This window comes from Pleurodeles waltl, chromosome 1_1 (assembly GCF_031143425.1).
Source record: "Pleurodeles waltl isolate 20211129_DDA chromosome 1_1, aPleWal1.hap1.20221129, whole genome shotgun sequence".
Classification (NCBI taxonomy): domain Eukaryota; kingdom Metazoa; phylum Chordata; class Amphibia; order Caudata; family Salamandridae; genus Pleurodeles; species Pleurodeles waltl.
Window position 1 is genome coordinate 783,829,948 of NC_090436.1, and position 26,445 is coordinate 783,856,392.

At 43.8% G+C, this 26,445-nt stretch overlaps 1 protein-coding gene across 4 annotated transcripts in view; it reads right to left on the reverse strand.

Moving 5' to 3' along the window:
- Positions 1–26,445, reverse strand: part of ERCC6L2 (ERCC excision repair 6 like 2) — a 1,058,011-nt gene that overhangs the window by 470,871 nt on the left and 560,695 nt on the right. For 3 of the 4 annotated variants that reach the window (XM_069227916.1, XM_069227908.1, XM_069227899.1), the window contains 3 exons: positions 24,004–24,099; positions 22,751–22,850; positions 421–573 (listed from right to left, as the gene is read on the reverse strand). In XM_069227916.1, coding sequence (XP_069084017.1) covers positions 421–573; positions 22,751–22,850; positions 24,004–24,099 — 349 coding nt within the window. Of the gene's footprint in view, positions 1–414; positions 574–22,750; positions 22,851–24,003; positions 24,100–26,445 lie in introns of those variants that run through there. The other variant, XM_069227925.1, reaches the window with a different exon arrangement.

A 26,445-nucleotide genomic window follows, 5' to 3' on the forward strand; every position in this document is an offset into this window, starting at 1 on the left:
ACAAGCACTTATTATTACTAACGCTGCTCTCTATGGCCAGGTTTAGGTATGGAGTATAAGATATGTTGCGCCTTTCACAGCATTTAATTTATCCTTGTAACAAAAGTTTTGCAAAATTTATATTTTCGGTTTGAAACAGCTGAACTCTATTATGTATTCGCGTTATACAGTTAAACTTGCAGTACGACAGGACGTTCTGTTAGCCCCTGCCCTACGCAAACATTTTAATTTCCAACATGAACCCAAACATTGACGCCCATCACAGGATGAACGTGGACTGATCATGCTTCTTGCTAAGATATGAAGGGCTTCTTTAAACCAACAGCCTGAAAGTTAAACACAGAGCCAATACTTAGATTTTGGACATGGTAGCTTAGACGAATTACAATGATGCAAACAGTTAGTCTGAAAGGTTCACACCTCCAGGATGTCTCTCGTCAGGCAGGACCCTCTGGCCCGCAGTTTGAAAAGGTTGTGAATCCCAAAGAGCTCGCCTTGATGGTCCTTTGATCCTTGAACAGCCTCAAAATATCGCTTGGCATTCTCGCTTCCAACCACAACACAGTGCAGTTGCTAAAAGAGAAGAGCGAAAAGGAGATTTTAGAAGTGCTTACACTAACAACATGTCAGAATTTCCTGGCATTCGCAGTATATACACAGCTTTCGCTCAAGCAGGCAGAAATTCCTCGGGGAGGAGATTTTGTTTTAATTTCCCTGGCAGATGTTGCCATTGTGGTGCGATAATATTCGGCCTCACATTGGAAAGCAGAGTATAAGCTGCACAAAAAGCAATAAACATTGCAAAACACACGTGATTATTTTTCATATTAAAATATGCATATACTCCCATCAAGTATGGGAAAGTCATCAGACCACAAAACCGGTGCGGTTGACATCATGCAAACATGTTAAGTGGATTAACCCCTCTAATTGCACCATCACTTCCAACTTTGAGAGGGGGAGAGAGACCGTTGGGCGCTCTGCATAGCCATCAATCTAAGCACTGCCTTTCATCGACCATTCACGACCAGGGCCTCTCAGGGCAAAAGGGTGCGCGAGGGCGAATGATTGGGGGCTCACCAGGCTCAGGGGGAGGGGGTTCCTTAAGGTAAGTGACGGTGAGTGGGGGAGGGGTCAGAACTGAACCCATGTGCGCTTTTGTTCCTGTCAGGGGTTTCTTAAACCCCGCTGCCCCAGTAAATTACGCTATTATTACGTTTTCACGGGTATCAAAGCCTGTAGTTTTTCGACCAGTTTTGTTTATGGAAACTCGGACTAAACAAAGTATATTAAACACTTGCACATTAAGCCCAACCAAGAAGCATAGAATTGTTCACCAGTGGTTAATCTGGGGTTATGGCTATTAGCACACACATGAAATCAATGAAGTGAATCTATTAAAGGGCCTATGACAAACAAAGTAAAATACTTAAAAGTACAGTCCAAAAAACGTGAACGTGAAATGTAAAATAGACAATTTAACAAAGCCGGCAAACGCCTGAGATAGCTCATTAAACAAGCTATGGGATGTCACTCTGGGAATTCATGAAACGACCACAGAGTAGCAGCACAGCAGACAGAGAGGAGGAGAAAAATAAGTTGTATCTTTGATTATTTCAGTGCTTTCTATAACACTTAAATGCCACAAGAAGGTCACTTCAATGCCTGGCAGGGTGTAAACATAAATTACTGAATATCTATGGAGATGACAAAGACTGAGAAAGGGGCATCGAGGAATACAGCAAATACCAGAAAGATAACAATGTTACCTGATAGGCAAGAGATTGTGGTTGGCGTCTGGCCTGTGCTTAATTTGAGACAGTGGTTTTGGTGTTCAGCACTGGCACTTAATTGTCAACACTGGCACTTCTGACAGTCTACCACATAGTGGCGCTGTTTGTCTAATTTAGAGAGCAGCACAACCACCTTTGTTTATTTATTTAATATACTTTCAAAATGACTAATGCCTGCCGCCCAAGTCATTATTGAAGATTTGGGGCCTGGAATACTTTAAGTTCTAAAACTTGTAGGTGTATTATAGTTAGTAGTAGTGTTGGTACTGTCACTGACAGCGTTGGTAAGGGCAATGGGTCGTGCAAGTTGCAGTGGCCTCCTGGTGAGGGCCCTAGCACTTATTTATTCACAAATCAAGCACTGGGTCTGGCCAATAGCTTTCTACATTCACGCTCTGGGCTAATAAGAATGCAATTTAAATAGTTAATTGTTTAGCAGCTTCCTGAAGTTGGAGCACTTTGCAATGCCTTTAGTATTCTCTTCAGTCACAACCAAAGTTTTGGACCACTAATTCTCAGCTGTCTATCTCCATATCTCTAATGCTTAGATTAAAATCTTGTTGGGTGGTAAAATGTAATTTGGACAACATGAGAGTCTTGGCTTGGTTGACACGAAGGGTTTAATTTAAAGTTACCAGAGGAGGTTAGTTGTGAATACACTGAATCATCTATTCCAAGATTGAAAAAATGAACTCCGGTATATTTTCTCAAAGATCAGTCTTTTATTCATGATTGTGTGATCCAATCCACTCAGTCAAAGAACATGAACATCTTGATCAAACTCCAAACAGCCAACACGTTTTACTAAGTCGCCTTCTTTATCAAGACATAAAGATACATATACATTCCTTAGTGAGGTTCATCTCTATTAAGTTCAGTCGGCAAATGTTACCATCTCCCCAAGGTTGTTATCAGGTGATTGCACATATGTGTGTGTTGCTGGCTCTCAAGGTCAGCGTTCTATAAAACACAAAATTAGGATACGGGTGCTGTAGGTTTAGGCTTATTGTCCCTATACCTCGATTAACAAGAAGGATGATGTTTACTTTACCTGGGCGCCAATGGAGAGAATTTAAACTTTATGCAGTCTCTGCATTTTAGGTTAAGGACGCATCTTACAGCTTGCCTTTGGGACCATAGCCTTAGGTTAGTTTATTGGAGAAGATGGTGCACATACACTGATTCAGTAGTCCAGTACAGCCATAGCTAAGAATCTAATTAGCTCCACTTCATGAATCATTTGGAGTAAAAGAGCAATGTTGTAGTGTAACACTTTGATAACTTTGGGGAAGTGATAAATCAGTCTTATAACAAACTCTTACACGTTTCTTATTTTCAGGAATTGATGATGGTCAATCAAATAGGGTTGGCATGTCGCCCAGACTGCCCATAATAAGGATTTCAGCTTTTTCCATTAAGGCCACAGTAGTTTTCAAGCATCGGGTAAAGTATTTGATCGGAACAACTGCTGATGATTGTTTGAGTGGTTTAAACTTCTTCTAGACCTAGGTGAAAATGAATATAATTTGCATACATATGGAGCTCAAGCTGGTGTTAAATAAGAGAACTTGATGGTACACACATATATGGAAAAGGTGAAGGGGCAGAGAAACCCTTGTAGGACACCTAGGGTGACTGTTGTGTGGAAGACTCCATTGAGCTCATGCTGAACTTCTGATTCCATTTGTTTTAGGAAAGATGCAATCCAGACCACAGCAGTGACTGTCATTAGGCCCACTCCTTAAGTCTTTTTATCAAAAGCAAAAGGTCTACTGTATCAAACATTACAGAGAAATCAGGTAGAATAAGGATTGTTTGTGTTCCTTTGTCTAGGAATGTGAGAAGTCATTCTGGAAATACATTTATAATTGCTGATCCTGTGGCTCATGCAGATCAAAAGCTTACAAGAACATATAAACAGCAAGCACATCATGGGAAAGGAAAAGGGTGGCAAGACCAGAAAATGAGGATTTGGAAACTGTACATCCGTAACAAATAGACCGCATGCTGCATTGCACTACTGACCCTCACTTCATAGTTACAGTGAATGCTTTTGGAGTAAGAGGAGTAATGCCAGTATTTAAGCCTATCACTACAGAAAGAAAATGCCTGGCAACATGTTGCTTGGTTGTGGAGCCTTTCCTCCTTTACAATAGTTTGCACCATCTTTGTACCTTGCCCTTTGTTGGTTTCCCCCTTCAACGTTCTCCTTCGTTTTTCCTTGCCTTTTGCTGTTCTTCTAACTGCGCCTCCTTTTAAGCAGCTACCTGTAGTTTGCGTTGGTGCTCAGAGGTTTCTACCTGGTATCCTGGTCTGTCAGAGGCTCATCATCGCAGCATCCTCCAGAGAAACAGGTAAACCTTCCTTCTCTAGTTCATGGCTGTATTTACTTTCCTTCTTGTTGTGGCTATATTCCTAACAATTACTTTCCTCTTCCCTTTAGTCGGTTACCTAGTCCTCATATCACGAGGAAGCCTGAGAAAAGGGGCTTGCTCACAGCACTGACATAATTCTAACCAAAGCAGTATAGCTCTAGTTTTCTCCTATCTTTACATCCTTCTCAATTATGTACCCCGATCTGTCTGCTGGCATTTTGTATTCATCATTGCGGTGTGGAAAGGTTTGGGGACAGTAAGGCATTCTCAGCAGGTCTGCATTTTCGGATCCTGGCACTCTATAGTTGGCTACAATTTTGAGAAGGTTTATAAAAGGTAGCATGCGTCAAGCATGGTGATAATACCGGCAGAGGCAGAGATATTTTTGATGTTGGTACATCAGTAAGCCGTGATCGAAAGTTTTTTCATAATAGAGCCTGGTTATAGGTCTGTCAGAATGTTCGAAGCACTGAGACTAAGCCCATGTTATCTAGTTTTCTGATACTAGAGGCTTGAATGATGACGTAAGGATTGAAATAAGTGAGATTATTGGTGGGTATGCAGTACTGGAGGATTGTTGGTAATGTTGTTTGCAAGGTTTAAAATTTTGGACTCGAAAAGGAAAGGGATTCTTAAAAATGTTTCTTGGTCGTTAGTGCTTCTAGGTTTATTTGTAGACGATATTTCAACATTCCCTCGATCGACTGAGGCTTTGTTTACAGGCTTAGGCAAACATTCCTTTTTGGTCTTTTGATGTTTTTGTGGTACCACCTGTTACGAATTGTGTATTGTATTTTGAAAGATTTGAGGTATGAATTAGTGAATGTGCATTAAAGAACAAGTTGCTTACCTTTGGTAACTATATATCTGGTAGAGACATATTCTAGTTGCAGATTCCTTACCTTAGAATTTCCCCTAGATGTCAGACTGGATCCGTACATTTTTCTTCGAGCAGTACCCCTGCGAGTCGTCAGGTGGAGTCGGTCGACTCCACGGGCATCATTGGTGTCATGGCCACCGTGATGAAATTGCGGTCGTATAGAGGCGTCACCGTGGCGCGCTGACCTCAGTTTTTTTCACAACTTTCCACGCCAGTAGCGCAGAGCCATGAAGAACACTGAGAATGGTGCTCCAAAACTAGGGCCCTCAAAGGGAAGTTCCTGTCTCTAGAAATCAGTTCGCTGAGTGGGGAGGATGGGCGGGTCGGTAAGGAATCTGCAACTGAAATACGTCTCTACCAGATATATCATTACCGAAGGTAAGTAACTTGTTCATCTGATAGAGATTTCTAGTTGCAGGTTCCTCACCTTAGAATAGAGACCAGAGCAATACTATCCCCGGTGGTGGGCGGGCTGTGAACTAAGATCACATAAAAAGGTCCTGCAGGACGGAATGGCCTAAGTAGCTGTTTCTGGGGACCTGACTATCCAGGCAGTAATGTTAAGTGAACATGTGCAGGGATGCCCACATCGCTCCCTGGAGATATCCAGTACTGGAACTCCGTGTGCTACAGCTGTGGTAGCAGCAGTTACGCTGGTGGAATGAGCACGCAAACCCTCAGGGGGTTGCTTTTTCACCAAAGCATAGCACATCTTGATGCAGAGGACTACCCATCGCGAGATGGTCCTCTTCTGCACCGCCCTTCCTTTCTTCGCACTCACATAACACACTAAGAGTTGATCATCCACCCGGAAATCTTTGGTATGATGATTGGCCTACATTAAAAGGTGTCACCACTTTGGGAAGGAAGCAAGCCCTGGTACGAAGCACCACTTTGTCAGGATGGACAGCTAGAAATGGTGGCTTCGAAGAGAGAGCCTGGAGCTCACTCACTCTGCAAGCAGAGGTGATGGCAATCAAGAAGGCAGTTTTAAGAGTAAAGAGCCGCACAGGACAGTTGTGGAGTGGCTTGAAAGAAGCATACATGAGATATGTGAGGACCAAGTTCAAAACCCACTGGGGCATTATGAACGGGATAGGAGGAAACATGTGGGTGAGTCCTTTAAGAAACCTCCCAAAAATGAAAGTTTTGAACAGAGAAGAATGGTCTGGCAGCCTCAAAAAGGAAGAGATGGCAGATAAATAACCATAGAGGATGCCCAGAGCAGAGCCCTGCTGGGCAAGAGAGAAAATTAAGAAGAGAACCTCAGAAAGAGATGCAGAAAGGGGATCAACAGACTTGTTGATACACCATGGCACAAATTTGTTCCAATGACAGGTGTATGGTGGAGGGATGCCTGGCTGCCAAGGTAACATCACAAACTTTGGGCGGAAGGGCGAAAGCTGTCAACTCCCGGAGGCAGAGACTGGACAGATTTGGGTGAAGGACCGTCCCCTGCTGCTGTGACCGAAGATCCTCCTGAAGGGGCAGTCTGATCGGAGGATGGATGGCCATGCTCTATAGCTCGGGATGGCAGACTCTTCGTGCCCAGTCTGGAACCACCAGAATTACTTGTGCCTAGTTGTGCCTGATCTTCTTCAGAACTTGGGGCAGAAAAGGTATTGGCAGGAAGGCATAAAGGAGGCCTGAGCTCCCCTCGTGATAAAAAGTGTCACCAAGCAAGTGCCCCTTGGAAACTCCAATATGCAAAACAGCTGACATTGGGCGTTCTCTGCGGAGGCAAACAGATTTAACCAAGGCTCTCCCTACTGCTGAAAGAGACCTTGCGTCACCTCTGGATGGTGAAGCCGTTCATGATCGGCTATGCATCGATGGCGGAGTTCGTCTGCTCTGGTGTTCAGAGAGCCCATCAGATGTTGAACCACCAGTGAAATGCTGTGGCGTTCCAGCCATGTCCAAAAGTGAAGAGCCTCTTGATAGAGGGTCCATGACCCCACTCCGTCCTGCTTGTTGCAGTACCACATGGCAGTGGTGTTGTTGGTGAACACCTGGGAAGGAATGCTTTCAATGCAAGTCAGATCGCCCGGAGCTCCAAAAGGTTGATGTGGGGCCCAGATTCTGCCAGAGACCAAAGACATCTGATCTCTGCCTCTCCCATGTAGCCACTCCATCCCAGGAGCGACGCATCTGTCACTACTATGAGATCTGGTTGGGGAAGGGAGAGAGATCTGCCGCTGACCCAATCTGGATTTGATAGCCAACACTGCTGCTCTAGTGCAGTCCCCTCCGAGATCTGGACCATGTTGGGGAGATTCCCGTGATGCTGCGCCCATTGGAACTTCAGGTCCCACTGCAGAGCCCGCATATGCCATCTGGCATGTTGGACCAGCAGGAGGACATGAGGCCCAGCAGCCTTAGTCATTCTCACCAAAATCAAGGCTAGAGGCAGAAACATTGGGATCATAGCCCCAATATCCGGAACTCGCTTTTCGGGAGGATAAGCATGAAACTGCACTGTGACCAGAACAGCTCCGATGAAAGGGAGCGTGTCTGAGAGGGAGTCAGGTGTGACTTCGGCACGTTTATAGTTAACCCCAGCGAATGCAGGAGGTGTGCTGTAACCTCAAGGTGGGCGTGTTTGCCTTCAAGTCAGTTGTCGAGGTAGGGGAAGACTGTAACCCCTAACCTCCGCAGATGAGCTGCAACCACTACAATCACTTTCGTGAACACCCGAAGGGCACTGGTAAGCCGCAGGGGAGCACGGTGAACTGAAATCGCTAGTGACCTATCAACAATCGCAAGTAACGTCTGTGGGCCAGCAGGACGGCAATGTGTAAAAAGGCATCCTGCATGTCCAACGCTACCATCCAGTATTCAGGGTCAAGGGCAGACAGGGCCTGAGCTAGAGTTAGCATTCTGTACTTCTCCTTCTTGAGGAAGAGTTTTAGGGACCGGAGATCTAGGATAGGGCAAAGGCCCTTGCCCTTTCTGGGCACCAGAAAGTAGCGGGAATAACAACCACAACCTATTTCTGGCATAGGGACCCTTTCTATAGCTCCCTTGGCCAAGAGAGCCTTGACTTCCTCACAGAGAAGTGCCAAATGATCCTCTGACAGATGATAGAATGAAGGGTGCATGGTCGGCGGGGTAGTCTCGAAGGGGAGAGAGTAGCATCTTTGGACAATTTGCAACACACATCTGTCTGTGGTGATGGATTCCCAGTGGGGCAGGTGATGGCGAATCCTGCTGCCAACTTGTCTAGGATGTTCCAATGGTCTAGGAAGGCTTGGAGGCAGTGGAAAGGGTGAACTGGGTGGACCGCTGACTCTCTGGTCCATGAGCACATGGGAGCCACATACGTAGCCGCAGAGGCTGTAAAGCATGCACAGGTCGGTGGCCTAGTGGAAATGAGGGCGGCTGGGTGCCCCTTCCATAGCCACAAAAGGGGCGAAAAGCGGACTGCGGGGGCGAAGGCGACAAGGAGGGGTCAGTCCTCCCAAAGATGAGGCGCATGGCCTCATAAGACTCTTTCAACTGGGCAGGAGTGGCACCGGCTACCAAAAAGTCAGGGATGCGCAGAGCCGACACAGACGAAGGCTCAGATGGCAGAGGCCCAGAGCATCGATGCTCTTTCCGAGTTGCGTCATCTGAGCAATGGGGTTGAGTCAAAGAACGTTTGGCCTTCTTCGACGACTTCTTCTTGTGACCCGATCGTCTCAAGGACTTGGAATGAGGCAAAGAGATTTTGTGATGACTCCGTGACCGGCCTTGTGACCATCCTCTCTAACGAGACCGAGAGTGAAATGGAGTCGAGCGTCGGGCCACCAGGAGCTTTAGGGACGGCTCCTTTAAAGCCTTCAGGTTCATGGCCTGACACTTGGAGCATGATTTCAGGTCGTGGTTGCACTCCAGACACCAAAGGCAGACAAGATAAGGATCTGTCACCGACATCATTCTGTGCCAGCAGTCAAGGGACATCCCTCGACGCTTCCAAAACCAGTCAAAAAGTATTCAACAAAAGTGTCGCAGTTAGTCAAAAAATGATTAGGGACAGCTCTTCTCTCGGATCTGCACTTAGGCTGGCACAGAAAGATTAGAACTGACGTCAGAGCACCGGGGTGGTGCCTCTAAACGACTGCAACATCATCACAGCGACAACGACCCCAACACCACCCTCAGAGTCGACTGAGGCTACCCGACGGCACGCAGTTGTACTGCTCAAAGAAAAATCTCCAGATCCAGCCCGACGCCTAGTGGAAATTCTAAGGTAAGGAATCTGCAACTGAAATCAGATTAATTAAAATGTTGCCATAATAAATATCTTGCACTGGCTTCTAGTAAAGACCTCTTATTGCCACGGTGACGTCAGACAGAGTCGCATGTGGAGCATTGCAATTGTGACATCCTCGTCAACATGGACAGCTGGAAAAAAAAAAATTCTGTTGAATGCTGGTGCATTGGGAGAATTCATAAGGTGAGGAATCCACAGGTAGGTATATCCATCAGAAATCAGGGTTACTATGTTGAAATTAATTTCACAAACTTGCGCCTCTACAGTTAACAGAGCTGAGTTATACTCTCCCACTTGCAGCCTCAGGAGCCAGAATAAGAGGAGACTTCAATCCCACATAGTTAGCTTCAGTACAAAGGAGGGGAGGAGGCATTCTCAGTGCTGGCCCCACAATGTGTAATTCTCTACCCACCAAAATCAAATCAGGCATTTGACTAACTTGACCACCTTTAGAAAAAAGCTTGACGTCCTTTCTATTGTAGGTAGCATATTAGGGCCCTCGATGAAAGAACATCATGGTAATGAGTTTTATAAATGTACTAAACCATTCATATTTGTTTCTAGCAGTGCCATCCATTCATTGAAATCTCCCATTAATAGAATTTTCATGTCTGAAGATACACTAAGCGATTCAGTGTCTCTTAAAGAAACATATAGCTGTAGGTTCCTTACCTTAGAATTACTCCCAGGTGTCAGACTGGATCTGGAAATTTTTGGTGAGCAAAATTCCTGAGTGCCGATCGGCGGTGTGTGTGGTATTTTGTAAATACCTTTAGTCTAGTTCATAGTGGTTTAGTACTCTGATGATAGGGAATGGAGAATGGAGAATGATATGTGTGTTCCAGACTCTAGAATGCTTCTTGGGTCTGGAAGCAGTTGAGAGATGCTGAGAAGCTGTACTGGTGGATGAGATGTTTCTCCAATAAAGAACCTACAAAACTACAATAATATTGCATTCTTATTATACTGGTGATGACTGGACATCAGGAGGAACATCTCAACATCTCCATCTCGTTTGCTCTAAGATCAACATCATTTGCGTTCATCTCAACACGTTTATGCTACAAATTGAAGATTAACACTGACTTTCTAGTTTACGATGAAACAAGTAAGCTTTTATCGCTAAACTTTAGGAAACTGCATCTTGTCTTGACTTTTAACAAATTTTTTGACTCGTCATTCAAAAGCTTACTGTTAAAAGTTCTTGCGACGCGTTCATGACTCTTTATTTGCCAGATACGTAACTCATCATTGCGTTACAGTTACTAGGAAACAGCAACGACGAGGAGAACTGCAGCGTCATTCCACTGTAAAGCGCAGGATTATTACAGTTGCTTGGCAAGAGGATAACCAAGCAACCGCAATGTCCCTCCGTAAGTGGACATTCAACGCTGGGCAAATGCAAAACCAAGCAGCCAAACAGCAGCAACATCCCTCCGTGTGCGCATGTCCGACATCACAGTTGCTTGGCAAATGCCAACGCCAAGCAGTCACGTCACAGCTTTGCTGTGTTTAAAAACGAAGGTTGTCTGGACACTGTCATTCTTCGGAGATAAGCACGCCTATACCTATATATTTACTACTGTTGTAAACACACCTGATGTAAACACAGTTTGCTGTTCAAGAACTCCTACATATTCCTTGCAAGTCTGATCTATCACTCATGCCTCAGTGATCAACTTCAGTGATTGCAACAAACATACTGCACGGTGTTACGTAGGTAATTTTCAAAAGTAAAGGAATGTTACCACTACTGAATCTGCAGAATGTTACACCACGTCCAGAAGCTGATTACGAGCTACCCTTCCTGGAGGAAGTTACCATTAACTCGTTCACAGGCACTGCACGGGATGCTGCCTTGGTTGAGACTGGGGCTATGGAACACACCAGCTCCTTAGTAGTTTTTGGCGTGGATCTACCGGTTTTGTCATCTGCCGAGGTGGAGAATCTCCTGCTTTCCATGACTGATGGTTGATTTGGAACTGTTCTAAATTTTCCTTTGAATTTGGCTTTTGGCCGCATGCTCATGTTTAAAATTGCCAAATAGTATGCTTGTGTGTCCTCTTGACTTGTTAAAATTAAGTAGGGTTTTACATATATATTAGTTTCCGACATTTTAGCTTAGGCTTAAACCACTTTCTACCGACAAGGGGAGGGTGTAGTATAGCCGTTTTAAATACGGCTTCATGCACGTTAGTTTAACATACTAGGCCGCTGTGCACTTTGCCCTAGATGTATTTTATTCAGCTTCGCACTGTTATTTTACAATAACCAGTTTTACGGTCCCATTTTATTTTCTTCTATCACACTGTTTAGCTTAGTTCAGCACGGTGTTCTCAAATAATGCATACTTGATCGCCCTGTGCTTTAGTCAAGCCTACAGTCTGGTACTTTGCCGGTAAACGTGGTAGAAGTTTAGTCTCCAGTATTCGTAGAAAATACACATCCTTACGTAGGGACATTTTCATAGAACAGCTGCGTGTTAGTTATATAAACACTTCCTAGTCCTAGTATACGTCAAGAGAGAGATTCCAGCCAGGGACCCACAACTAGATGCTGAATTTCCCGTTGCAGATGCTGATGCAGATTACAGGCCTTTGCTCAGGTATGAGGGTTGATGTCCTCCCTGGGGCGCTATGTCGCGTAGGCTCTCATTATCCTAATGAGACTACTGGATTTTGAGCAACAAGATCGGTCACGGTGTGGGGGACTGAGTCTAACCCACGGTGAATGACACTTGTCACTCGCAATCCGGGTTTTGCTCCGGCTAACTAGCAGTGCCTCATCTCTCCCGAATGGTAGAGACAATTGGGCAGCCGAGCGCATGACAGCTTAGTACTTCTCAGGGAAGTCGTGGTCACTCAGGTCACAACCGGTTCTCTTTTACACAGTACGGTCTCATATATAAATGACAAAGGCAGTTTGAGTTTTAAAGGTTGGTTTAATAAAACGACTGCATTTTAGATAGCAACGCGTGAGCTGCAATAACCAGAACTATACAACACAGTAAGATTTAAATAGTAACGATGAGAGTGAAGCACAAGAATAAGGCTATCATAGTGCAGCTAGATTATTTTCTCTCTCAGTTATATTTCGAGCACAGCATGTTAAGCTGTAAGCCTGCCTTTCAGGTTCCCCCGGGAGGACATCAACCCTCATACCTGAGCAAAGGCCTGTAATCTGCATCAGCATCTGCAACAGGGCATTCAGCATCTAGTTGTGGGTCCCTGGCTGAAATCTCCCTCCCCTGGTGATCCTCCAATTAGGTGGAGAAAATGAAAAAAAAAACATTTTTACGTTATGCATGAGTTTGTGGCACTAATCTTTCTAGTGAAAGAAAATCTTTGTTATTGTTGCGCTGTCTAGGTAGTGAAGGTCAGGAGGTTTTTGTGAATCTTCCGGATGCTGGAGATGATGCTACTGATCTAAATGAGTTCCACATGTGTTTAAAAAAAGTTGGATTTGCACTATCTTCCAAAAGTCATCACTATAAGTGAGCGATATCAGTTTGGGATGAGGGAACAAAAACCAGAGGAGAGTGTGGAAAATATGTTACATTATTGAGGAAGTTAGCTTGTAGCTCTAATTTTGGTTCTGCTCTAGAAAAACGGATTAGGGATCAGTTTATGCTAAGGTGTCGTAGTGACAAAATTAGGCATGAGTTGTGGACCAAAGATGATCCGGTTCTACATGAGGTAATCTCCATTGCGCAACGTGTAGAACACACTCTAGCACGTGTAGAAGAATTAGAAGGAAATAAAAGTGCAACTGTGAGTAAGTTTGTAAAAGTGGAAGAAAATAAAAGTAAAGAAAGTGATAAAAATAAAAACACACAGAATCAACCTGCTTAAGCAAGGAATGGTGTGAGTTACAGATGTGGAAGTACTGGACATTTTGCATCATTCAAGTATTGTTCTGCTTTGAACATGACATGTAAAGTCTACAACAAGAGGGGACACTTTGCAAGGTGTTGCAAATCATCAATGAATTCCTAGCAATGTCTTGTTTAATCAGTAGATGATTGCATTTTCATCCCAAAGAATAAGTTACAGTGCTTGACGTGGAAGTTGAGATTTTGTTTGATATTGGAGCTTGGCTCACTCTGATATCTAGTGAAGTGCATGACAAAGAACTTTGCCACAGGATAGAGTTGAGAGATCCTGATGTAATTCCTGAAGCCTATGGTGGACAAACAACAGATTTGAAAGGTTAATTTGAGTCAGAATTGTTGTTTAAGAATAAGTCTATCCGTGGTAAAGTTAATGTCCCTGTGAAAGAAGATAGTGTAATAAGTTGGCCTCATCAAAAGGAGCTAAGAATCATTCTTGATCCCAATTCATCTACACCTGTAATGCTCAAGGAGGAGTATGTGAGAGAATTAAATGGTGTATATGAACTGCAAATTCAAAATCTACAACATTACTATTCAGAGTTGTGCAAAGAGTTTCCTGAAGTGTTTATTGGAAAAATGGGGTGCCTGAAGGGTTATGTACATCAAAATAATTTGAAGCATGGAGCAATACCAGTGGTAGCAAAAGTTCACCCTGTTCCCTTATCTGCAAGAGATTCTATAGAGTCTGAGATTAAGAAGTTATGTGAGATGGGAGTTATTGAACCTGTGGAATGTTCAGAGTGGGTAGCGCCGATTGTGGTCACACGTAAACAATCAGGTGAGATCCGTCTGTGTATTGATCTGAGGGCTCTCAACAAAAGAGTGGTAAGTTACCATTTTCCTCTGCCTGATATTTCGGAAATGGTTTCCTTATCACACTGGGTCAAGTCTTTCACCACCCTAGATTTAACTGCTGCTTATCATCAGATCAGATTACATCCTGATTCTAAGTACTATACTACATTTGTGACTCCGTTTGGTAGATATCATTTTGTGCGTATGCCTTTTCGTCTAGTATCTGCAGCTGCTGTATTTCAGCATGTCATGTATAAATTGTTTGGAAGCATGTCTGGAGTCAAATTCTTCCAGGACAATAATATGGTTTATGGGGATACTAAGCAGACACATGATGAAAGAGTCAGAGAAGTCTTAAGTGTGTTAACTCTCAAACGTTCAACTCAGCAAATGTTCTTTTGGCCAGAGTGAAATTGAATATTTGGGTCACAGAATAAAAGATGAAGGATTTTTTCCAAAAAAAGAATTAATTGAGAGTATATTACAGTTGCATGCACCAGAATCGAAGGATGATTTACTTTCATTCTTGGGAATCGTGGAATTTCACGCAAAATTCTTACCCAATTTAGCTTCTAAAACTCTTGAAATGAGAAAATTACGTAAAAAAGGTTGAATTTGTATGGAACAAAGAGTGTGATTTTGAATTCACAATTATTAAGCAAGAATTGACTAGTGTTGAATCTCTCAAATGCTTTGATCCAAAGAAAGATTTTTTTATGATGACAGACACCAATACTAAAGGATTGGGCGCTGTGCTGTTACAGAGAGATGAAAAGAATTTTCATTTTAGACCTGTTGTGTGTATATCATGATCTTTACGTGGAGATGGAGAAAAGTATTCTACTGTCAAGAGGGAAGCGTTGAGTGGTTTTTGGGCTATCAAAAAGCTTAAGAACTTCCCGTGGGGTAAGGAGTTTGTTGTTTACACTGATCACAAACCCTTAGTGGAGGTTTTCACTAAGAAAGGACTTAATATGGTTTCTATGTGCATTTGCAAGTGGATAGTAGGGTTGCAGGATTTTTGTTTAAATATGCATTATGTTCCAGGACCGCGTAATAATGTTGCAGATTGGCTGTCAAGACTCGGTTCTGTAGTAGAAGAAGTGAGTCTAGATGAAGATGATTTAAAAGTCTTCAGCATTACAGAAGGTTGTATATCTCATGATGAATGGGCTAGAGCTGTCTCAAATTATTCTGTTCTGCAAGGGGTGAATGAGGCTATGCAGAATGCATGGAAGTTTGAAATGAAGAAAGGTAAGCGTCTAGCAAGCCACTGGAAAGTCAGAGATGAAATCTCTAATGATTGGTGGAATTCGATTGCGAGGTACAATGCTTGTTGTGCCTGTAGAGTTAAGGTAAAGAGTTATGAATTCAGGATATCAAGGAATGTGCAAGACTAAGGCGACCGGTGGCCTGGTATGGATTTGATGATTGAGAGACTGATCAGAGATTGCGTAGATTGCTGTCATAGCGACAAAAAAATAAGGTAAGTACTCCACCTATGGCCTACTGAGGCTTTCCTTCCAGACCATGGGATGTGGTTGCTATTGACATAGTAGAGCCAGCGCATTCCAGGGGGAGTACTAACTATTTGATCAATTTTCCAGATGGGCAGAGATTAGTATTGTTACAAGTACTGAAACAAGGAAAATAACTGCGTTTGTAAGTGAAGTGTTTAATTGGGAGGGACTTCCCAAAACAATTATGACAGATAATGGTCCCCAATTTGTCTCATTGGAGATGGGGAATTTCCTGCTTATGCATTGAATCCTTCACAAAAAAATTTCACTGTAACACCCTGAGGGAAATGACCCTATTGAAAGGTTTAACAAGAGTGTCAAGGAATGTATCCAGTTGGAGTTAAATGCAGGAAGGAGTTGGAAGGAAGGTTTGAAGAAGTTTCAAAGGGCATATAGGTTTTCTTCACATGTAACTACAAAGAAAGTTAAATTTGAAAGATTCAGAGGGAGAAAACCTAACACAATTCTGTCTCCAGGATGGGTACACTGGGGCAAGAATGAAGGAGTGTAATGAGAAACAATGAGTGGGGGCAATGAGAACGAAAAGAGAAGTATTTGAAAAGAAAACAATATTACAATTCTCGCAAGGGTACAGCAAGTGTGGATGTTAATGTTGGTGATTTGGGATTGATAAGAAAACCTATGTTGTCCAAGAATGAATCTAAGTTTATGGGTCCGCTGCAAAATACTAAACTTTTCCACAATGCTATAAAAGTGGTAGATGGGAGGATTTGGAATCTTAATAGAGTTGTGAGTTTCAAAAATGCAAATGTAGGAATGTAAATTGTTTGTATATCTATTTATTTGTTTTCTCCGATTTAGTTTTATTGTGTTATTAATGTATCCAATTTTAATTCTGATCATTTTATTTGTTTGTAAAATAGGAAGATGTGTGGTATCTTGTAAATACCTTTAGTCTAGTTTATAGTGGTTTAGTACTCTAATGACATGGAATGGAGACTGTAAAAAGATATGTGTGTTCCAGACTCTAGAATGCCTCTTGGGTCTGGAAGCAGTTGAGTGATGCTGAGAAGCTGTACTGGTGGATGCGATGTTTCTCCAATAAAGAACATACAAAACTACAATAATATTGCATCTTTCTTACAGTGTGGTTCAGCTCTGTGTGACATCTACGACGGTGTCTGCGTCGAAAGTGACGTGTGTTGTGCCTATTTAGGGACCACCCAAGCACCCTGACGTCAGTTCTTTTCTTTCCACGTCAGTCAACAAAGATCCGGGAAGTTACCTCTTAGTCATTTTTAGAGGGTTTTCTTCCAGCTTCAAGCCCTGCGGCGCCTGTCACTGATCAATGGAGGTGACAGACCTGACTCTTGTATGTCACTGGTGCCTCTAGCAAGACCACAACATGAAGGCCTTCACTGATTGCCACGCAATGAACCCGAAAGGTCTTGAGAGAGTGATCCCTGCAGCTCTTGGCGGCTCGACGTAAAACGCTATGATGATCGAGGTCCTGGTCGAGAGGAAAGGCCTGGGGGCAGTTGAAGAGTCAGAGATCCTCATCACACTCGAAGTTGTCGGGTCACTTGGGTAAGTCACACCACCACATGAAAAAGAAGAATTCAAAAAGATCTTCAACTTCACCCTGTCCGTCGGCCGATGAGACAAGAAGACGTCCACATTCGAGGTATGGTTCTGCGGCAGAGCCAGGGCCAGAACTTTCTCTGTGATTACCAGAGACTCTAGATGCCAGATAAAAGAGTTCTTTGAGGCTATGCCTCTCATATTTGGGCAGTCCATTAGCTCTGGTGCGCATTTGGGCCTGAGGGTTTGGCAGGAGCCCCTTTGTGTTCCGTGCCGAAGGCTCCGGCCCCAGCTGGGCACCATGGCTCAATCGCTGGATCTGGAACGACGCCAGTCATGCCATCCTTCTCTCCTCGATGGCAGTCCCTATGTCGACATTCCCAGGACCCACCTGCGGCACAGTCCCCATTCTAATCCCCGAGTGTGATACAGAGCTGGAGGGGCGTCGTTTGATGCCGATTCTGGTGCCAACTGAAGCCATGCCTTACAGGTCAGAGCCTGAGCCTTATTCATATGCGCTAAGACTTGGGGAGGAATGGGAGTGGTCGCTAAACCATGAGGAATACCAGCCTTGTAATACTCTTGACTGGTATGAGGATCTGGGTCAGGCCATGGACTGGACTCTTCTCCAGATACTGACATGCCTTCCCCCCCTACCGGGACTACAGAGGAGGAAGCGTCCTTCGCAATGGTGGTGAGGAGGGTGGCCAAGATCCTGGACCTCAGCCTACCCTCAGTGGTCGTCAAGATGAATGTCTTGACAGAAATGTTTCAGCTGGAAGTTTCCACATCAGATGCACTTCTCCCTTTTAAGGAGGCACTTACTGAAGTCCTACTGGGACCTGGTCCAAGTCCATCACGGGGGCTCCTGTGAACAGGACGACTGCCCGCCACCACTGCTCTTCTCCTAGGGACCCAAACGTCTTCTAACAACATCCCACCCCGAGAGCTTGGTGAACCAAGCCCTCACTTCCCATGTAAATCCTGGTGCATTCCCAACAGCGCCACTCGATCAGGAATCCAAGAGACTGTCTGATGTTCTCTTTCACTAGCCTGGCACTGTGGTCTATGCATACTGCATGTCTTTGGGTTCTATTCCTATGCTCTGCGGGATACGGTTGAGTAGGTGCTGCCAAAAGTCCAGAAGGAGGCCCAGGCCATACTCTCCTAGGCTGTTGCCGACAGGAGGGACGCAGCTAAGTTCATAATTCGGTGAGGACTAGACATGACCGACTCACTGCCACAGCGGTTTCATTGACAGCTTCCTTACAACACCATTCCTAGTTGAGGATGACTGTCTTTTCTGGGAATGTCCAAACGTCGGTTATAAACGTGCCCTTTGATGGCTCCTGTCTCTTCAGTGACAAGGGGGATTCAGTGCTGGAGTGCATTAAGGACAGTAGAGCTATAGCCACGTCATTGGGCCTTTCCATCTCTCTTTGACACTCCCAATCCACCTTTCACTGCTTACGTGGCCATAGAAGGGGCTTCCAGCAGCATTAATACCATCCTGACACCACGTTGCACATGTTTCCCAGCCTCTGTGTTGCTGAGAATTTGTTATGTACTGACCCCATGGGTCGGGCAGACAGCGGTAGGGTCAGTCCACTACACCCCAGCAGTTGCAGCCTCCAAACCTTTCCAATCTGTCCTCTTACCATCATGTGCGCCTAGTAAGTAACAGGATTTGCCATCACCTGCCCCACTAGTGGTCCATAAAATCAGAGGTGGATTTTGCGGATCGTCCGAAGGGGCTACTCCCTCCCCTTCATGACTGCCCCTCAACGCAAGCCACCCACCAGCAAAAAGGGTGATGGAGGATCACCTTTCCCTTCTCAGTCAGGAAGTTACTCCTTTCTTCGCCAAGGGAGCCATAGAGAGGGTGCCGATGCTAGAAGTAGGTTGTGGTTGCTTTTCCTGCTACTTTCTGGTTCCCAAAAAGGATGGGGGCCTTTGTCCTAACATAGACCCGTGCCCTCCTAACCTCTTCCTCAAGAATGAGAAGTTCAAGATGCTCATGCTAGCTTAGGTCCTGTATGCCCTCGACTCAGGAGACTGGATGGTAGCATTGGACTTGCAGGACCCATACTTTCATAGTCCCATCCTGCCTGCCCACAAGCATTACCTGCAGTTCACAGTGGTCCACAAACACTTTCTCTTTTCCGTGCTCCCCTCTGGCCTTACCAGCACCCCTATGGCATTGGTGACAGTGGTGGTTGCAACTCATCTGCAGAGCTCAGGGTTGCCAGTCTTTCCCTATCTCGACAACTGGCTGTTAAAGGCGAGATCACCCTAGGCTACGGTCTCCCAGCTCCAAACTACAGTGGATCTCCTCCATTCCCTGGGGTTCATTATCAATGTGTAGAAGTCACACCAGACTCCCTCTTGAATGCTCCCTTTCATCTGAGCTGGTCTGGGCATGGTGCAATATTTGGACTTATCCTCCTGAATGGCAAGTGCAGGTCATTCAGACGATGATACCGATTTTTCAGCGTCTACCCTGGGTTTCAGTGAGACTGACTCTGAAGCTGCTGGGACTCATGGTCTACTACATCCTGCTTGTGACACATGCCCGCTGGCACATGAGGGCTTTGAAGTGGGACCTGAAGCTCCAGTGGGCGCAGATCAGGGGAATCTCTCCGACAAGGTCATAGTCTCTGAGGGAACTGGTAAAGATCTGCGGTGGTGGCTAACGGACCACGAGTGGGTCAGCAACAGAACCCTCTCCTTTCTCCAACAAGATCTGATAGTAATGACAGATGTGTCACTCCTGGGATAGGTCAGCCTTCTGGGGGCAGTGGAGATTAGAGAAGTCTGGTCTCTGGAGGAATACCTACTTCACATCAACCTGTAGGAGCTTCGAGAAATCCGAATGACAGTGAAAGCCTTTCTACCCTCCATCAAGGGAAGCCTAGTGCAGGTGTTTACAAACAACGCCTCTGCCATGTGGTACTGCAACTAACAGGGCAGGATTAGGTCATCGGCCCTTTGTCAAGAGGCCCTGAGTCTCTGGGCATGGCTGGAATGTCAGGGCATATCCCTGGTGGTTCAACATCTGGTGGGCTCTCCAAACGCCAGGATGGACAAACTCACTTAACGATGCCTTGCGGATCACGAATGGCATCTCCATCCGGAGTTGGTGCAAGGTCTCTTTCAGCAGTGAGGACAGCCTTGGTTAGATGTAATTGTCACTACAGATAATGTGCAATGTCAGTAGTTCTGCATGCTGGAATTTCTAAGGCAGCTCTCACTCAGAGTCGGTTTTCATCTAAAGTGGAGCTTAGGCCTCCTGTCGTCTTGCTGCCCATACCACTCCTACCCAGAGTTGTGAGGAAGATCAAGAACGAGCGGACACAAGTTATCCTAGTGGCTCTGGACTGGGCATGGCAAGTTCGGCATCCAGAGCAGTTCAGCATGGCCATCGATCCTCTGATCAGGCCCCCTTGGGAAGATCTTCTGTCGCAGCAGCAGGGGAGGATTCCCCATGCGAACCTGTCAACTTTTTGCCTTCATGAGTGGAGATTGAGCGGCGACAGTTGACAGCTTTCAACCTTCCGCTCTAAGTCTGTTATGTTATGTTATGTTAGCAGCTCAGCATCCCTCCACCAAGACGGAATATGCCAGCCATTGGAATACATTTGCAGTATGGTGTGCTGAGAAACAGAATGATCCCTTATATGCTTCCTTTTCCTAGGTCAACTCTTTCTTCACCTTCTTGTGAGGAGACTGAATGGCAATAGTTAACAGCTTTTGATCTTCCTCCTAAAGTATGAACGTTATCTCGGTAGCCAGGTGTCTGTCAATCAAGACTGTATACGCCTGCCGATGGGGACAATTGGATCCCCTTTCTGACCCTCTTTCTAAGGTTCTTCTTTTCATCCTTTTTTTTAGCCAACCGGGCTCTGCTCTGGGCAATCTTCAGGGCTATCTCTCTGCTAGTCTGCTTTTTTGAAGGTCTCTGATCAGCCACCCCTCTCCAAATCCTTTATTGTAAATAGGTTCCTGAAAGGTTTGCAACATTTGTTTCCACCTTCCCCTTTCATTATGCCCCAGTGAGACCTTAATCTAGGCCTTACTTTTCTTATGTGTGCTCCGTTTGAGCCTTTGCACAATTGTCTCCAGGCTCCTTACAATCAATACAGCTTTTCTCATGGCTATAACATCTGCAGAAAGCTCCAGGCCTTGACATCTACGTCTCCCTTCTTTGAATATCTACATAGACAAACTGGTGCTACCACAAGAGTGTTCTTTCTGCCAAAAGTAGTCACTCACTTTTACTTAGGCCAATCTACCACTTTGCCTCCTTTTTACACTCTGCCACATCCCTCCAATGAAGAGGAGCGGTTTCATCATCTGGATCCAAAAAGAGTGTTTTTGTTCTACCTTGCCTGCACAGGAGAGTTCAGGGTGGACATAGGTTATGTCTGAGAGAATCAGAGGTGAACCGCGCAGAAGCAGACCATCTCCAGAATGATCGTGGTCTGTATCAAGAGCTTTTACGCACTGGCGAAGATGCAACCCCCTGATGGTTTGAGTGCTCACTTTACCAGAGCGCAAACTGCAACCACTGTGTTAGCTCACAAATTTCCAGTCCTGGACATCTGTCAGACAGCAATATGGGCTTCCTTGCACACATTCATGAACCACTACTGCCTGGACACTCAGGTCATTCAAGATGGGCATTTTGCCTGTTTCTTACAGGACTTTCTTGTGTGAAATTGGTTCGCAAACCTACCTCCGGGATGGAATTGCTTGGTTATTTATTCTAAGGTAAGGCATCTGTAGCTAGAAGTCTCTATCAGATGAACAAGTTACTTACCCTCAGTAATGCCTTATCCAGTAGAGACGCTATCTAGCCGCAGATTCCTTACCAGCTGATCGACCCATCCTCCTCACTCTGCGAAAAGATTTCTAGGGACAGGACTGTCCCACTTTCAGGGCTCTAGTTCTTTCCACACCAGTGGTTACTGTTCTTCATAGCTCTGCATGTCTGGTGTGGAAAGTCACAATAAGAAACTGATGTCAGTGTGCTGGGGTGGCGCCTATATAGGCTGTGCCACATCACTTCTGTCACATACGACGCAATGCGGAGCCTAACAATGCCACCTACTGGGTCACAGGGGTACTGTCCATGAAAAATTTCCAGATCCAGTCTGGTGCCTGGGGATAATACTCAGGTAAGGAACATGTGGCTAGCTAGAGTCTCTACCACATAAGGAGTTACTGAAAAAGTAACTTGTTCATAACTGCTACTGCAAAAGAAGTGTTAAACTTTATTAAGAATAGGATAGCCAATGACAGCAAGAAAAGAGAAAGAATTAAAACGAAAAGCAGTGAATGGAAAAGTAGGAAGAAAGTTCATTGCTGAGTGAAGGGTTAGAGTTGGAGAATGATAATGGAAATCAGAAGAAAAATAGGAAAGAACATGGAGAAAGCAAAATTGTGATTGTGGGTGAAAAGGGAAAAGGTAACCAGTGACGCGAGGGAGGATGAAAAGAAATACAAGCAATAGGAGGATGTTATAAAAGGCTTAAAGCAGAATCATAAACTCATTGAGTAGGGTAAATAAATTAACTTGGACAGCTAACAGATTTTTTTGTGCTTCATCTATAAAAAGAGACAATTAAAATTGTAGGATTAAGCCCACAATTCGTAAAGTTATTCCTTTTTTTGCAAGAGAATCCCAGTACTGAAATGTTACCTGCTTATAAACTTGTCGCAAGTATACAATCTCTTCCACAGTGCCCAAAGATATCAATCTAAATACCTTCACATCTCTGGATTGGCCAATCCTGTAAGCTCTGCAAATAAAATGTACATTTGCAATAATCAGCCTTACACATCAAAATATATATGAAATCACAGACAATAGGTAACAGCATACATATATCTGTCAAACAAAGATCAAGAGTCAAGTATAAATATAAGCATATTGTCATTGACTGCACTGCATTATTTATGGAAATAGCACTAACAAAATGAGTATCTATTCAACACAGTATCAAACTGATCTGTGTACAAGAGAGCTACAATTAAGGATATCATACCACATTTATCATTGGAACATATGGCATTGGGAGGTGTAATATGCATATTTTAGAAGACAGTCAAGTAGATCATTATGTACACTTGTTAATACAATATTACAAGGGGGAAGAGATAACACAAGAAGTGTATGAATTCTAGAATCTGAATATTCCATCATGATGACAATATCGCACACCAAGATATGTGGTACCTCAAGATTCATGAGTTTCCAATGCAGCAAGAAACATTCTGCAACATGCTCCAGCTAAACAAAAGTGAACAGAAAGGACTCTACATTCAGCAATGCCCATTTCCCAACAGCAGACTTAGTACCACTTTAACACAAGTTGCCAGAGACTCCAGGATTGCCTTCTAAACTCGTATCACAATGTGAAATGGCATATAAAAACAAAGATACTACTGTACAAAAGCAACACCAAAAACCCTCCACTCTTTGACACATTACTCCATTTTAGTAATCAATGCTGTACTGTACTTTAATGTAAAAGGATAATTTTAAATTTACTTTTCAGAGCACTACCCTTTCTAGCATTCATCTTTGGAAGACTTAAACTGGCCAAGTATTTGACCTAGTGTATGGACATATTTAAGATGGATTTTGCATCCAAACAGTGAGTAAGCCTGCATACCACCACAGTGCCTACGTTTTGTTTTAAAGATTCTTTTTATCAGTTTCATTCCTTGAAAATTAAGATCATACAACTTTACATTTATGTTGGTAACCGAACACAATAAAAAAAAAATCAAAAACAAAAAAATCACTGCCATTCCAATACAGCTGCCCTGATAGTGCCAAGGTTGAGAGAGCTGGTCCTGGATTTGTAGAGAACCTACAAGATCACAGACACAGGTTCTGATCTGGGGCAAAGGAAGAGCTCTTGTCATTTTGTTCAATTATATTCATACCTGTCAATGGCTTGAAGGTCATTGGCTGGATTCCAGGTTGGATCAAACACCACAACAACATTGGCACCAACAAAATTTAGACCTAGGCCACCAGCCCTTCAAGAAGCAAAGGGGTGAAAAGACAGTAAATTCACATTAATTTCCGACATTTAACTACCCAACTTGCTAAGACAGTCAAAGAGCTAAAACGACAGCAATACAAAATAGCAAAGAATATACAAATAAAAAGGGTGTCAGTTCCATATAAATTATAATACTATCATAAAAAGTGGGAGAAATAAAAAAAAAAAAGTGATCTTACTCTTGTGCGTTCTTCCTGGCCAGAACCGCTACATATTGTTCTCTTTTAAAGAAGCACCTTTTTAAATTCAAGGCCTTTCTTTTTATCTGCTGTTTGTCTCAACGGTTGGTGTTATGTCTATTTATGTCAAAATATACATTTCTTTATTTGTCTTTAGGTCATTACCCTTTCCCTCCCCAAGTAAGTACAAACTCTTGGTTTTTCCACCAGGCTGATAACAAGATTATCTTTTTTCTGGCAAGATCCTTTGACATGCACATTTTGGTGGACATAATTACAATTCACTTTGTGCCTAACCACCTTCCCGACGTTCTTACTGATCCGGATTCAACCTATTTTTCAATTCCGCAGATGTTCCCCCCCTATCATTTAGTCCTGATGAGCTGGTCATGTTATTCTGGGTTTAAATGTCGTGGACTTTTACAAACAAACTAATAATATGGGGCCAATAAAAGGCAGACAGATTATCAGTGATGAGCTTTTCTAGTTGTGTGTTACGAAAAACACACCTGCACTGGAGTTAAAGATTGTGTTTTCTTTCTGGTCCTATTTCACTGGGGACACTTTGCATACTATCATTTATTAGATTCAGTAACTGCAATGTTTTATGTTTTTGTAATTAAGCACTAACAAAGTTGATAAATGCTTACAGAAAATAATATGGTAGTCATGCGTGGCTCAGAGTGGACAGCATTAATTGCAATTGGCTATTTAGCACTTTGATTTTGAATGTCTATTTCTAAATGATACCTAGGAGTGCCATTGTTTAGTTTTGGAATTATGGGCAGCTCTTGTAGCTTAGTAAGGTCTTACTCTTATGCAAAACAGGGTATAGTGAATGTGTCTAGAATGCAAGTGGCAGATCCCACATTCACAAAGATGACAGTCAAACGATAATTAAAACAAGCATTTACAATGCAATAGGTCTTGCACCTGAATGAGTTAAAGCTACTGTAAATACATAACTAGACTTTTCTTGCCACACAGATTTGTCAACCCTGCTGCATAATTTGGCCCTCTCTGCCACATAATTCCAGTGGTCGTGCATATAAATAAATCATTTCCTTTTATCTTCTTCCTCTATCTGGAGCAGAAAATGAAAATAGTGCCATTATTTATTATATTGTAGTATCTTGACTGTAATGTGCAGAACAGCCCCTAACCCCTGGTCCTGTCTCTAGTAGGAGCGATGCCCCACCTCTTAACTTTCAATGCAAAAACCTAGTGGAAAAGATTGAATGGCCATATATTCTGAATACCTTTTTGACCCACTTACAGGCACTTTACGAAACTCACTCTGTCTTTAGCCTCAGATCAGGATCTTGTATTCCTGGCCTGTCATAAACACCCAGAAGCAACTCAGTTCAAAGTATGTTCCCTCTTCAAGAGTATGCTACACAAAAAAAAATATCCAGTAACACAACATCCTGGAAACTGCAAGACTCTTATGTAAAGCAGGATTAATTAACTGGATATATAAACAGTAATTAAATCGCTCACATGAATGACATTGTTTGTTTAATTGTTCAAAAATCGATCCGTGTTTTTGTTAAGGACATGGGCATTAGTCCCATTTCAATGTTCCTTTTTAATAACTACCAAGCCTGAGAATCGGAAGGACCCAGCCCCACTTAATGTCCTTATGAAAACACTAAAGCAAATAGAGAAAAACATGCTTTGGAAGTTTATGCAGGTTTGTTAAGTCTATGGATGAGCATTACATTTTAAGTGGATGTATACTATTGAAAATAGGGTGCCAGCCGCCAAATGCGGGTGAGCTGATGGGTATGGACCAAGATCAGTGGCCGTTGTGAGACAGGGCTTATGTAGCCACGTCTCAGTTAGTGTTGCCTTTACTCCTGCATTGTTCTCCCACAGACAGCATGCCACCCCTGCCTTCAACGCCCCCTCTTCCTCTTTCCGAGAGCTAGGAATAGTTACATCGCTGTTACTGCCTGATAAACACACCCCCCTCCACCACAGCTGAATGTTTCCCCCTTTTGTATTTTTAGATGAGCTCAGCCAATTCCGATTTTGCTCAAAACAGAGGGCAGAATCTATTAAAGCGTGATCTGCCTGGAGCCTTGCATTCAAACCATTCCACTAACAGGCCAATCTGCCCCTTCCGTTTACACCCATCA